General features: G+C 38.6%; 1 protein-coding gene across 4 annotated transcripts in view; it reads left to right on the forward strand.

The window, feature by feature from the left end:
• Positions 1–1,083: 1,083 nt before the first annotated feature.
• HIPK3 (homeodomain interacting protein kinase 3) overlaps positions 1,084–14,140 on the forward strand; it is a 142,468-nt gene continuing 129,411 nt past the window's right edge. For 2 of the 4 annotated variants that reach the window (XM_077114357.1, XM_077114360.1), the window contains exon 1: positions 1,084–1,204. In XM_077114357.1, the coding sequence (XP_076970472.1) occupies positions 1,183–1,204 (22 nt within the window). In that variant the 5' untranslated portion in view covers positions 1,084–1,182. Of the gene's footprint in view, positions 1,205–1,879; positions 2,443–2,696; positions 3,218–14,140 lie in introns of those variants that run through there. The other 2 variants (XM_077114358.1, XM_077114359.1) reach the window with 2 other exon arrangements.

Genomic DNA, 14,140 nt, shown 5'->3' on the forward strand with positions numbered 1-14,140 from the left:
ATGCCAGTGTTATGAATGGATTGGAGGGGAAGAGACTGGAGATAAGGAAACTAAGTTACGACACAATAGTGACATAAAGTTATAAGGTGGAGGAGTGCTTGAATTAATAGTGTTCATTTACTTATTTAGCAGCATTTCCTAAGGATTTACTATAAGCTCGGCACTATATTAGGCCCTGGGAATATAATAGTAAAAACAAACAACACTTTTCAGCCTTTTCATAGATGCAGCAATGCCACAAATGTGGAGAATGGACATCTGCTATTAGAGATGGCCTAGAAAAATGTTTACAAGAAGTCTGAAAGCTTAAAGTTCTAGTGGAACATTTTCCCTGATATATTTTTTTCTCTTGTAACTTTTTCCTTTGAGGAATGATTTTATCCTTTTTTGGTTCTTTTAACTATTGTTTTTTTTTTTTTTAAAAGTAATTTGAATACTAATTAAAAAGGAATGCTTAATATACTGCTATCTCTCTGAAAGATAGTCACCGTTTTTTTTTTATTTTGGTGGCTTTTCAACTAGTTATTCTGACTTGAAGAAAACCACTGCCATTCCAAAATATAATTTCCAAAGTCCTCGAGACATACTCTCCTGTTGTCTTTTAAAAGCATTGTCCAAAATACTTTCCTCTTAGTTTGAAAAGCAGCAGGGGATAAAAGTGTAGTATCATAAATGCAGCAAGTGTTCCACTCCCTTTGCCCTGGCCCAGTTACTGCAATAGAAAATGACTGGGGACAAATACTTATTTATCTTCTTGTGAAGATTATGAAGGGAACAAAGACAGGACACTTCCATTCCGGAGTCTAAGATGTTCTGTTAAACAAATGGTTAAATGGCTAAATGGTTAAAATTCAGTACAAAAAGAAGGGGAGGAAATCAGTATTTTAAAAAATTCAATCAGAATGATCGGTACTTAAAAGGTCAGTCGTTTTCTAGGGAAAAGAGGAAGGTGAGAGAGCGCAAAGACAAGGACTTTGTGTATAATCGCGCTCAGCTCACCTACACTTCTTTGAATTCCTGACCTAGCATTAAAATTAAGTTTGGATCAAGGGTCTCTAAAGTTCTTCCTTCTCTAAAATTCTATGGTTCTATGATTACGTGCTTTGAGATGGGCCATTCTGTTGACTTCCTAGTCTCCAGGAGGAAGGAAAGTAGTCTCTGGGCTTGTAACTGACCAATTTGATGGAGAATTATCAACGCAGAGGTGAGTGAACTTCACAATCACTGGAATTTGGAGCCTAGAGATGCTCTTGGAAAGTTTCCAAAAGAGTCTTTTCCCCGTTCGTGAACTGGTTTTTCAATTCCCTTAACTTTTTGGGATGAGGGAGCGGGAGGAACCTATTTTAGACCGGGATTGTTCACGCGACTAAGTGTTCATTTCTCCTTTATTTCGGACTAAAAAAAAAAAAAAGATTCTATTAGAAGGGAATTATGATTCTGGGATCTCAAGGAGCCTGTAAAATCCTGCTTCCGCCTTTTAACCCTTTCTGTGCGTGTTAGGATCTTTTTTTTTCTTAACATGGGCAGACACCGGGAAGCGAACCCGGGTCTTGGGCATGGTAGGCGAGAACTCTGCCACTGGGCCGCCGTGGCCCGCCCCGCTGGGATCTTTTAATACATATTTGTGATGGGGTGGGCCCAGAGGCTCAGAACAGAAGAGGGGGCGCTGATGGATGATTCTTTCGGAGGTGGCCTGGCAGGAGCGAACTGTCGGTCCCTCCCGGTAGGGTCGCCCCGCGGGCTCTGAGCGACATGGGCGCGGCTGCGGGCGGGACCCGGGGAGGGGCTTCGCGGAGGCGCCGCGGCCAGAGCCGAGAGGGGCCGCTTGGGCTCGGCGCGCCGCGCTGCTGGGCGGGCGGTGGCGCTGAGGAGGCGGCGGCCGAGGCCGGCGGGCGGGGAGGAGGGGCCCTAGACTCGGGCAGTTGGCGGCGGTTGCCTCCGTGACGACTGCCGACAGCTCGGCGATCTGAGGAGACCGAGGCGCGGGCCCCGCCGTCCCCATTTTCCCGGCTGTCTTCTTTCTCCTCCAATCCCGGCAGGGGCGTCAGGAATGGGCCCCAACCGCCGCAGGGCCCGCACGCTGCGCCGCCCGTAGGCCCCAGCAGCCGGAGGCCGGTCGGCCGGCCTCTCATCACCCCTCGCCCCAGCCAAGCGGATCCCACCCCAAATCCCCGGGAAGGAAGATGAGGGAGACGGGCCCGGTGCTCAGCAGCAACAGCAGTAGCGGCAGCAATAGCAGCGGTCGGGGGAGGGTGTTTCGCCGTTTCCTCTCAGCCGCCAGGACAAGATGGCAGCGGCCGCGGAGAGGGGCTGAGCCCGGGCTGGGTGGTGCCGCCTGCTGAAGCGCCTGGCTCTCTGTCCTCGGCACGGCCCCGCACCCCACCCCGGACATGCTCAGGGCTGTGGCCGCCCGAAGAGGGGAGAGCATTGGCCTCTAGGAAGGTAAGGGAATCGCTCGAGGGGTCGGCCCACCCAGGCCCGAAATCCTCGGAACGGTCCTAGCCGCCGCGCGTCTCGCGTCCCCATCCGCATCCCCAGCGCCCGCTTGCTCCCCCTTTCCTTCCCGGGCCCCGCTGCGTGGTCCGGACGGATCGGCAGCTCCGCCGCTGGGTCCGCACCAGGCCGGAGGCCGCCGGGCGCGGGGGCTGCGCGTGGTGCCAGTGAGCGGTGGCGTAGCCTCCGGGAAGCCGCGCTTGGGCCGGGCCAGGCCGGGCGGCCCCGGCCTCCTCCTGCCAGGGTTGCGCAACGGCTTTTCCCAGCAACCGAAGTTTTGTTTAGCCCCACAGGGGGCCTGCCTTCCTCCACCCCGGCCTTAGGCCGTAACTACGGATACCTCTTTTCTTTGGTTTAGGGGAACAAACACAAACACGCGCTCGCTCGCACGCACACACGCAACTCGAGCGCCCCAGCCGATGGCTGCGTACCTGGCTCTGGGGCCGGGTCACCTGCTTTGCGGAGCGGCGGGTTTGGAGGGTGTCAGCCCCAGGGACGTGAGTGCGTGTGATTGTTGGGGAGGAGGAATGTGAGGCGCGGCTCCGCGTCCCCTCGCTGCGGCCGGAGGAAGGCGTGGCGGCCGCGCGGCGGGGCTGTTGCCGGCATCTCTCGTTACGGTGGCGGCCGCCCGCTGGCCTTCGCGGCCCAGGGAGAACTCGCGGAAAGACTTCTGATGAGGAGATGTCTGTTTTTCTGTCAGGAGGGAGACGACTGTTTTAAAATGGTAAGTAGCTCTCGGTGAAGCCTGTAGTTTCCCAGTCTTATCTCTGCTTGAGGTTCTACGCTGAAGGGTGTGTGCGTCAATTACTTCGGACCTGTTACGGAGTCGTCATAACACGTTCAGTTCTTGAATCGTGTTTTCCCAACCTCTTGCTGCCCTGTTAGGGAATTTATTTTTCCACCTGTCAGTTCTCTGTTTCTGGTTGTAAGGAGCTTATGTTAGCGACAGCAAAGGTTTTTCAGATGGTCGTGCAGTTTACAGGGAGAGCTTGTGGTTGGCTCTATTGTCAACTTTGTTTTGATGTCTCTGATACTGGGGCGGAATAGTTAGCTGGTGAACCGGTCTGTTCTGCTTGTGTGTATCTTCTATTTGAAGATCGGCTGACCTTTTTTTTCTATTTTAGATATTTGCTTCTTAGTTGAGCTTCTGAAGTGGAAATATTTGTTTTCATAACATTTGTTTGTTTCAAAGATTTAATCGCTGTGTACTTTAATGAATTTTGAGAGTTTCCTATTTTGATCAAATTTTTGATTAAAACTTTCCAGCGGGATCCGTGGGTTCTGCCTTTTCTTCCAATTAAAACATTTTTATCCCAGATTTTCAGATTCGATTCTTAGAAGTTGGGCAAGTCTCACCGTTTGTTGATAAGTCTAGATCCTGCTTATGTTTGCAAGTGTAGTGCTAATTTTATACAATGAGCAACGATAAGGTTTTGATAGGTCATGATTAAACTTAGTATTTTAAGTAAACAAAATACGACTGACCTTTTAAAAAGTTTTAACGATTTTTGTATCTCCATGCATATAAAAGTAAAATTTAATCAAGCAAATAAAGTTTTTGCTTTTAAATCAACATAGTGTTTCTTGGTATATTTGTGGTTGCATTCATAAAATGTAGAGAATTCTTATTTATGAAATATGCTCAACCCCGTTTGAGGTTATTTTTCTTTCTTTTTGAAACATCCGTATAATTTGTGTGAAAATAGAGGTGGCTAAAGTAGTAGAGATTTTTGGATACGTTTTTTGCACTGATGGGAAAATTGAATAATAATTTCTTTCTTAACATTTTTTATTCTAGGCAATATATTTTCTTAAAAAATGTATGGAGAATCTTAGATTAAAATTGTGTTTTAAAAGGTAAAATGAGCTTGAGATCTAGAATAGAACTGGCTATTAAATCTTTCAAATTTATATTTGGACATTGCTGACTACAGTAGCTAAACATACGTATTAGACAAGCAGATTGTAACATGGTGAGCAGTCTTTATTGTCATAGTACCTTTTCCATTGAACTAGTCATTATCTTGCTTATAAACCAGTCATTGGCTTCTGGGCATGGAGTTTTAGAGTCACATTAAAGTGGGTGGTTTCTAGGAAATAATTCTTACAAACATCCTTGAAAAGAAGCTTTAGAGAATACTATTTTAATGTTTTGGATGTTCTGTCAAGGGATACCATAAAATGGAGTACCAATTACCAAGATAGGTTGCTCTAGCAAGTATAGCATGGGCACATAAGTATTTAAATTTAATGGAAGGCATTGAACTCCTCCCCCTGCCCCCACCCCCACCTGGGAACTTTAAAAGCAACAGCTATCAAGTGAACTTTTTATTTTTTTAAATGAACTTTTTGATTGAACTTTTATTTTAAATGTTTGTTACATCAACACAGAAGGCTTTTGGGAGAGAAAAGGGGAAAATATAAATTTCAGAATGCTGGAATACTGATTCCCAAACCTGACCCAACCAGTGAAGTATTTGTTTGCAGATCATTTTCCATTCCAAGTTTACAATGACTATTGTTCTGATAACTTTTGAAGTTAACATTATATTTTCAGATAGAAGTTGACTTAATATTCTGATGTCATTGCAGCAGCTCACCAAGATTATATGATAGGCTAGAATTGCACTGTTGGTTGATGGAAAGCATAAAAATGTAGTTGATACGGCAATGTTACATTTCAGTTTGGAGATGAAAAGATGGCATGGCAATTTTTAGATTTAAATGTTCAAAGAAATTTTAAAAGTTTCCATATTTAAAGTATCCCTCCAAAAGTTGTTATTCAAGACTCTTAACTATTAGAGTGCACAGAATAACGTGCTATTTGATTGTATTGTTGATGCCAAAATAAATATTCATGTTGTAGAATTTTCTGGGTTGCAGCTGCTCTAATTTCCTTATGTCCCAAGTTGAGACTTCCAGTGTGGTATGTTTAACTTGGAATTTACTTCTGAAGACAAACTGTTAGGACTTTGTTAAAATGGGGGAATCTGTCAGTGTGTTTGTTTTTTTTTAAGGGCTCCACCCCTACGTTCCCCTTTACTGGGCTATGCTATTACTCCACTTTGTGGAAATAGAAAGAAAAACATTAAGTTGCTGAAAGCTTTGTCATGGCAGCCTGTGTATATGATACAAACATGAATCTAAAATAATTATTTTAAATATCCTTACTGGTTCTGGATTCAACAATGTAAAAAATAGATATTTCCTAGTATCTTTAAGCATTTAATATAAATTGAATAGTAATATGTATTTGGAGTAGAAGTTTTGAATCAGTGTTTTTGGAGTAGTCAAGGCACTTTCTTGGCAAACTTGAAGTATAGTCCACTTTTTTTTGTCGTTGGCTTAGTGTAATTGAGTGGTTTGGGGGAAAATAACTTAATATTAGCTGCTTCTATAACTTTGTCATAGTTTTTCTTTTGTACCTTATGTTAGTCATTTTTAGCATCAAGGTACAAAAGATCCTTGGAGGATGAACAATTTATATTTTATGTGTTTGTCAAATTAGGCCTAGAGCTTTTTAACAAATCGGTCTATTCTCAGTTGATAATTGGGCCATATTTCCCTACACAAAGGCAACACTTTGCCTTGATTCTGGGACACACCGTTGTGCTAAGGACTGAGAGACGCTACTTTAATACTTGGGGAAATTAAAAAGAACTAAAAATACTGTATTTTTAGGGTGACATTTGTAGATCTGGCCTGGTTTGGAGACAGTTAAGTCATAAAGCAGATTTACATTGTTTTTATATTTAAGTAGTTAATGCCAAGTCAATACTCTTTTTTCCAAGAGAAAATCATTGAAATGAAATAAATTAAGAACAGTATTTCTGATCTTAAATGTAACAGTTTCTTAAATTTTCTAAGTATGTACTTTTCCCTCCAATGGAAGATTGGTTGGGAAGGAAGGTATTGGGCAGGTAAGATATGGGAACCTGAAGGGAAAGAGATTGGTTTGATTGGATTTGGAAGTTTGAGAAATCTGTTCAGATTTCTAGAGACTAGAGTTCACTCACTTATAAAGTCAGTGAAAAATTGCTGTAGCTTGAGGGAAAGACTAAGAATCAGCTAAATGATCAGTCTTGTGAAATGATAGCATTTATCATCCTTGGTATCAATTTTATTATTTTTTTTATTTTTTTGGCATGGACAGGCTCCAGGAATCGAACCAGGGTCTCCGACATGGCAGGTGAAAGTTCTGCCACTGAACCACCTCCTGATATCAGTTTTTTTTAATCTTTTTTTTTTTTTGCCTTTACTTCCCTTCCTCTTGGTGTCTCTCCCCCCCCCCCCCATTCTGAAAGATTTTAATGTAGAATTTAGGGAGGATAAACTTTCTATACAATTCTTTAAAAATGTCTTATGTTACAGGCCTAACCCAGATAGAAGTGTGAAAAGCATAGAACATATTATTGCTTTAAAGTGAGTTTGATTTACAGAATTTTGTTTTGTTTTTTCATTTTGGGGTATCATTAAAAACAAAACTAAGGGACGTATAATACATGGGTTAAGTTTTTCAAAATGTATGAATTAAAACCCATCTGATATGTCATATAATCCATTTTACCTTCCTGAGATAAATACCTCTTTTTAAAGATTAGATTTCCAGATATACTTTTCACCTTGCATTTTCTTTGCTGCTAACCTTGTCACTTTTTTTTTTAAGCAAAAAAGATTGTACTTACAAGAGGTGGCGATTTAAATGGAGATTTAATTTATAGAAGAATAAATGGAAAGTGGAGTTTTGCTCCTTTGAGCTGTACTTTTCTCATTAGATAAGGATCTAAGTTTGTGAAAGACTGATGTTTTGTATAACGCTTGGTCACATTGAAAGTAAAGATTGCCAAGGCTGGTCAGATATTCCTTTTTATTTTGCATTATTGTTTATACTATGGGATACCTTTTTTAGTTGGAAAGAAATTGTTTATATTTTGACAGGTATTGAAATAACTAGATGATTAGTGTCTGTCACTTCCCCTTTAAAAATTTTTTAGCCATGTATTATGTTTGATTACATATGGCCTACCAAGAAAATTGTCTTTAAGATTTTGACAGAAAACATAAAACTTGGCTGTATTTGACTAGCCAATTATTCCATCAAAAAAAAATTTAAGTAAGTATTTGATTTGCCAAAAGCATTTATAACTCTGAATTCTTTACCTTCCCCTGTTTTGCGCATGCTATTCATAATTATGAAAAGTATTTTACTGAATTTTAAAAACAAAGTAGTAAACCTTGAAATATTTGCAGAAGAAAACTTGTTTACAAATGTTTTCTACCTTCTAGAACAGTTATTTAAAGGTCTAAAAATTTCATTTGTGTGTATTTCGACTCGGTGTTATCTGTTTAATAATACAGGAAGAGTCTTGTAGGTTCTGTAAACTATACGACTTTAGATATATAATGCTACAGTTTTAAATAGTTAATAAGTTAGATAGAGTGATAACATGGAAAATTGAACCTGACTTTCTAGATACATTTCTTCCAAAGTGATAATTTAAATTAATATTTCTGAGGGCTTTAAGTATGTAATTTATTACTACTTCTATTGAGATTAAATAGGGTATGGTGACATAAAATCACAATGAAAATTACAGGTTATTCTACTATGTAACCTGTAGCTTTGATACTATGGGTCACCACGTTCTCAAAATAAACAAAACAAAATATGTTTTAGACCAACATGCAATCATATAGTTTCAATGACTTGTAGTTGGCTATAGTTGTAGTTTGTATTTTAATTTAAAGTTTAAAATAGTGTTGGGTTCAAAAATATTAGATTTTAGATCTCTTTAGTGTGCATTAAATCTTTTGTTGTACTTGGATCATAGGTTCTGACATCAACTGAATGAAATCTTATAGTATATAATGTCATGACAAACTGTATGAAACTTTATTTACTAGTACCTATTTGAATGTTCAGTAAGTGCAAGGTACTGCTGTGAATGAGGAAAATAAGACCTGGTTCCTCCTTTGAGCAAGTAGTAAGTGAACTTATCTAAGCATTGCAGAAAAAAATTTTTTTATATTCGTATATGTGTTCTTAACTTTGGAAGCCACTAAGAAGAGTGATAATTCAAATACAGCATGTTCATACTTCTTAAGACTATTTCATGTTGTTAAATATAAAATATTTACATAATATTTTAAATGTCAGAAAGCATTCGGCTTCTTCAAGTTATGTTAATATTCATTGTTCTTGTGTTTAAAGAAAAAAATCATTTAAAAATATGAACAAAAATTGTGGAACTTTATTTTTATGATAAACTTTTCCATCAAGGCTAACTAGTATAATGGTATAATTGTTTTGTAGAGACATCTTAAGCAAAATCTTTTTTTTGATGAGAAAAATTTTTTACCAGGCTTGCACATATGAAAAGCCAGTCATCATTAAATATTAAATTAAGTAAACACTGTCTTTTATTCCTAGAGGATCAAACATGAGATGATTAAACACAGAGTAATATTTCTTCAAATTGGGACAGGATAACAAAGAAGTAAACTTAAATGATTTTGTTAAACAGAAAGAAAATCATAGTACGGAAAAATCAAGGCATAGTAATATGTTTACAGTAACTCTCATATTCAAGTACAGAAAAATAGAGATATTTTTCTTGTATATAGCAAATATCTGTCTTAGAAACTGGGAATTAATACATGTGCTGGAGAGACAAGTTACTCTATAAACAATAAAATAAAAATAAATTTGTGGCTGTTTCTTTTGTCATGCTTTGTATAGATTTTCCTTTTTTTAAAAAATATTCTTACTGAGAAATCTTCACACACATACAGTTCAACTGTAGTGTACAATCAGTGGCTCACAGATTCATCACACAGTACTGTATTCATTACCATGATCTTTTTTAGAGCATTTGCATCACTCAAGAAAAAGGAAAAGAAAAAACTCATACATCCAATACGCATTATCCCTCCCTGTCATTGACCACTAGTATATGACTGTACCCAATTTTTTACCCTTTATCCTCCCCTATTATTTATTTTTTATCCGTATTTTTTTTACTCATCTGTCCATACCTAGGATAAAAAGAGCCTCAGACACAAGGTTTTCATAATACATGGTCACACTGTAAAAGCTGTATAGTTATACAGTCATCTTCAAGAATCAAGGCTACTGGAATGCAGCTCAGCAGTTTCAGGTACTTCCCTCTAGCCACTCCAATGCACCAGAAACTAAAAATGGATATCTGTATAATGCATAAGAATAACTTCTAGGATAACTCTTGACTCTGAAATCTCCCAGCCACTGATACTCTATTTTGTCTCATATCCCTCTTCCCCCTTTTGGTCAAGAAGACTTTCTCAATCCCATGATGCCAGGTCCTGGCTCCTCCCCAGGCATAGCCCCCATTGCCAGGGAGATTTACACCCTGGGAGTCATGTCCTGTGTAAGGAAGAAGGGCAGTGAGTTCACCTGCTGAAATGTCTTAGAGAAAGAGGCCACATCTGAGCAACAAAAGAGGTTCTCTGGGGGTGACTTTTAGGCATAATTGTAAGTAGGCTTAGCTTCTCCTTTGCAGGAATAAGCTTCATAGGGGTGATCCCCATGATTGAGGGCTCAGCCAATTGAACTGGTTCGCCCCATTGCTTGTGAGAATATAAGGAATCCTCCAAATGGGGAAGTTTAGTGTTTCCTCCTTTCTCCCCAGTTCCCCAAGGGAACGTTGCAAATACTTTTTTATTCTCTGATACTTATTCTCTGATACAGATTATTCTGGGATACTTCGGGGCATCATACTAACCTGTACAAACCAACAAGATCTCATACTCTATGTAATTATGATGGTTCAAGTAAAATGACCATGCAAGTTAAATTAGGTAATGTGCTACTCAGAATGTAAATTTTGCACCAAATAAATGTCTCTCCCTTTGGTCTGGCATAAAAGTTGAAGTTTGAAAATATGGGCCATATCATCCTTTACCCAGTATTCTGATTTACCTTAGTCCTTTGCATATCAGCTTCATTCATATCTCTAGTCAAAGGCTGATTGCTTTTTTAGCTTCTTTAATAGTTGCTGAATGAGGTAATGCTGACTTTCATAGCTTCAGTGTTCTCTTAGTCTCAGGTGTCACATAAATACCCAAAGTTTCAAGGAATGACCAGGTTATATACAAATAACTCAGTATTTCAGAATTTAGACATAACACCTGAATATATATGACTGCTGTAAGAGTTTACAATCTAGGAACCTTTACAATAGGTCCCATCCTCATAGCTCAGGTTCTTGACTTCAATTCTTCAAGTTTGTATATTATAATTAGTCTATTTGAGTTAGGTGTGGTAATATTTGTCTTTTTTGTTTCTGACATTTCCTTCAACATACTGTCCTTAAGGTTTATTCACCTTGTTGCATGCCTTACAACTTCATTCCTTCTTGCAGCTGCTCAGTCATCAGTTGTATGTAAACACCACTGTTCCTCAGTTGTTGTACCCTTGGGCCACCTTCATCCATTGCCAGTCTCGAACACTGCTGCCTAGACACTAGTGTGCAAATGTCCATTCGTGTCCCCAGTCTAAGTTGCTCTAGGTATATACTAGCAACAGGGTTGTAGGATCATATGGCAACCCCACCCCTAGCCCCCTGTGAAACACTGTCCTGTAGAAGAGCTGTACCTCTCAACTTCCCTACGAACAGTAAATAGGTACATTTTTTTTCTCCACATTTTCTCTATTTGTTTTTCTGTATTTATTTTTAAGGAGTTTATTTGCACGTCATACAATCCAACCTAAGTAAATAGTCATGCCTTTGCCACCATACTCTATATGAAGACTTTTCCTTTTTTTCCACTAAGAATCCATACCCTTCCCTTATATCCCCTACTTGATGACGTTTAATTTTGGCATAATGTGTTTGTTACATTCAGTGGAAGCATATTACAAGGTTACTGTTGACTATAGACCCTAGCTTGCATTGATTGTATTTTTTCCCATTTTCAACACCTTGCAATGTTGACATTTGTTTTCCCTAATGCAAAAATGTTTTATATTTGTACATTTAAATCACCATCATTGACCACTGTAGATTTTGTGAAGTTATACAGCAAGGCTTTATTTTCTGTCTTCTGGTGTCATACATGCCCCTGACCTTCCTCTTTTAACCATACTCACGCTCCTATTTGTTCAGTGTACTTACAGTATTGTGCTGCCATGAGAGAGTATTGTGCTATCCATTTCTGGATTTATACAGTCAATCCTATTGAATGCTCTATACTCCTTTAGCATCAAGTATCTGATCTCCACCTTCCTTCTGTCTACTGATATCCTGTGTTCTTACCTTTTACTCTCAAAGTTAGCTCATTAATGTTAGATCACTATATCAGTGAGACCATACAGTATTTGTTCTTTTGTTTCTGGCTAATTTCACTTGGCATAATGTCCTCAGGGTCCATTGATGTTGTTGCATGCTTCATAACTTTATTCTTTCTTACAGCTGTGTAATATTCCATCATATGTATATACCACAGCTTGTTTAGCCACTTGTCTGTTGATGGACATTTGGGCTGTGTCCATCTCTTGGCATTCGTAAATAATGTTGTGCAAAATCTTTTAAAAGTGTCTCACAAACAAAGGTGCCTCCAGTTTGAAATTATTTCCCATTAATCTGATTGGAAGAGAATGAAATCTTAATTCATAACCTATTAGAAATCAACTATAATATATTTTAGGGAAAGATATATATATATATATGTATGTATGTGTGTGTATATATATATATAGTCTGAACTGTTCTTTCAGGTCAGGGACCATGCCTTATAGGTTTTTATACCCCCTTAAGTGCCTAACAGACACTACTCATTCTGAGCTCTCAACTCATTTTGAACAGCCAGTTGAACATCTCCATATTTTTTTCTCTCACAGGTACCTCAAACTGTATTGAAATCTCATTTCCAGTTTTTTAAAAAATTCTCTATCTGTTATTCTAACTCATTTCTATTGTGGTTCATAACTTCAAATCTTAAAATATTTGTTTCTGGTGATGACATTAAAAAAAATAGTCCAGCTATGTTTTGCAAAGCAAAATTTGTCAGTATTTATTGAGTCCCGTTTTTGAAAGTCCATACTAAGCAAATTAAAAATGTGTACAAAAAGCTGTTTTTATGAATATGTTCATTACAACTGTATAGTGAAAAAAATAGGAAGAAAAATGATCCAGCAAGGGGAGAATCATTAAGTAAATTATGATATGCATGCATGGTGGAAAATTGTGCTGGTTAATAATGGCTAAGATATATCCTATAAGAGAACAAATTGGCATATCAAGTCATACATATATTATGATGGTAAGTATGTAATATAAGACAAACATACACTGAAATGACTGGAAGGAATAGGCTCTTTTTCCTGAGTATCTGTAATTTTGTAATAATTGAATAATTTAAAAATGATTGCTGTGCTGAAATTCTTGTCAGTTCCTGGATTGAACCATGTATATCTTTTCAGATGTTAATCAAGTCTAGTGTTTCTAGCAGTTTGGTTCCAGGTAAGAATAACAGACAGTGGTAATTTTTACTTACTTAATTTGCACAGTTTCTATGAATATATAACATTTTTAGTGTTAACGTGGTAAATAAACATTGTTTTATAGTAATGGTATATTCACCAAGCTTCATGTATATTAACATGTAATTATTGTTTTTGCATCTAAGAGTCTTTGTAGACTTCTTGTGCAAATGCCTGAAAAATAACATGAGGTCAGTTTTGGCCAGTAAGAAATTTTTAGTTGCTGTGTGAGAATAAATTTCTCACCAGTAAAAAAAACGAAGCTGGAGGTCTCGCGCTGCCTGACTTTAAGGCATATTATGAAGCCACAGTGGTCAAAACAGCATGGTATTGGCATAAAGATAGATATATCGACCAATGGAATCGAATAGAGTGCTCAGATATAGACCCTCTCATCTATGGGCATTTGATCTTTGATAAGGCAGTCAAGCCAACTCACCTGGGACAGAACAGTCTCTTCAATAAATGGTGCCTAGAGAACTGGATATCCATATGCAAAAGAATAAAAGAAGACCCATCTCTCACACCCTATACAAAAGTTAACTCAAAATGGATCAAAGATCTAAACATTAGGTCTAAGACCATAAAACAGTTAGAGGAAAATGTTGGGAGATATCTTATGGATCTTACAACTGGAGGCGGTTTTATGGACCTTAAACCTAAAGCAAGAGCACTGAAGAAGGAAATAAATAAATGGGAACTCCTCAAAATTAAACACTTTTGTGCATCAAAGAACTTCATCAAGAAAGTAGAAAGACAGCCTTCACAATGGGAGACAATATTTGGAAATGATATATCAGATAAAGGTCTAGTATCCAGAATTTATAAAGAGATTGTTCATCTCAACAACAAAAAGACAGCCAACCCAATTACAAAATGGGAAAAAGACTTGAACAGACACCTATCAGAAGAGGAAATACAAATGGCCAAAAGGCACATGAAGAGATGCTCAATGTCCCTGGCCATTAGAGAAATGCAAATCAAAACCACAATGAGATATCATCTCACACCCACCAGAATGGCCATTATCAACAAAACAGAAAATGACAAGTGCTGGAGAGGATGCGGAGAAAGAGGCACACTTATCCACTGTTGGTGGGAATGTCAAATGGTGCAACCACTGTGGAA

This window comes from Tamandua tetradactyla, chromosome 8 (genome assembly GCF_023851605.1).
Source record: "Tamandua tetradactyla isolate mTamTet1 chromosome 8, mTamTet1.pri, whole genome shotgun sequence".
Lineage (NCBI taxonomy): Eukaryota > Metazoa > Chordata > Mammalia > Pilosa > Myrmecophagidae > Tamandua > Tamandua tetradactyla.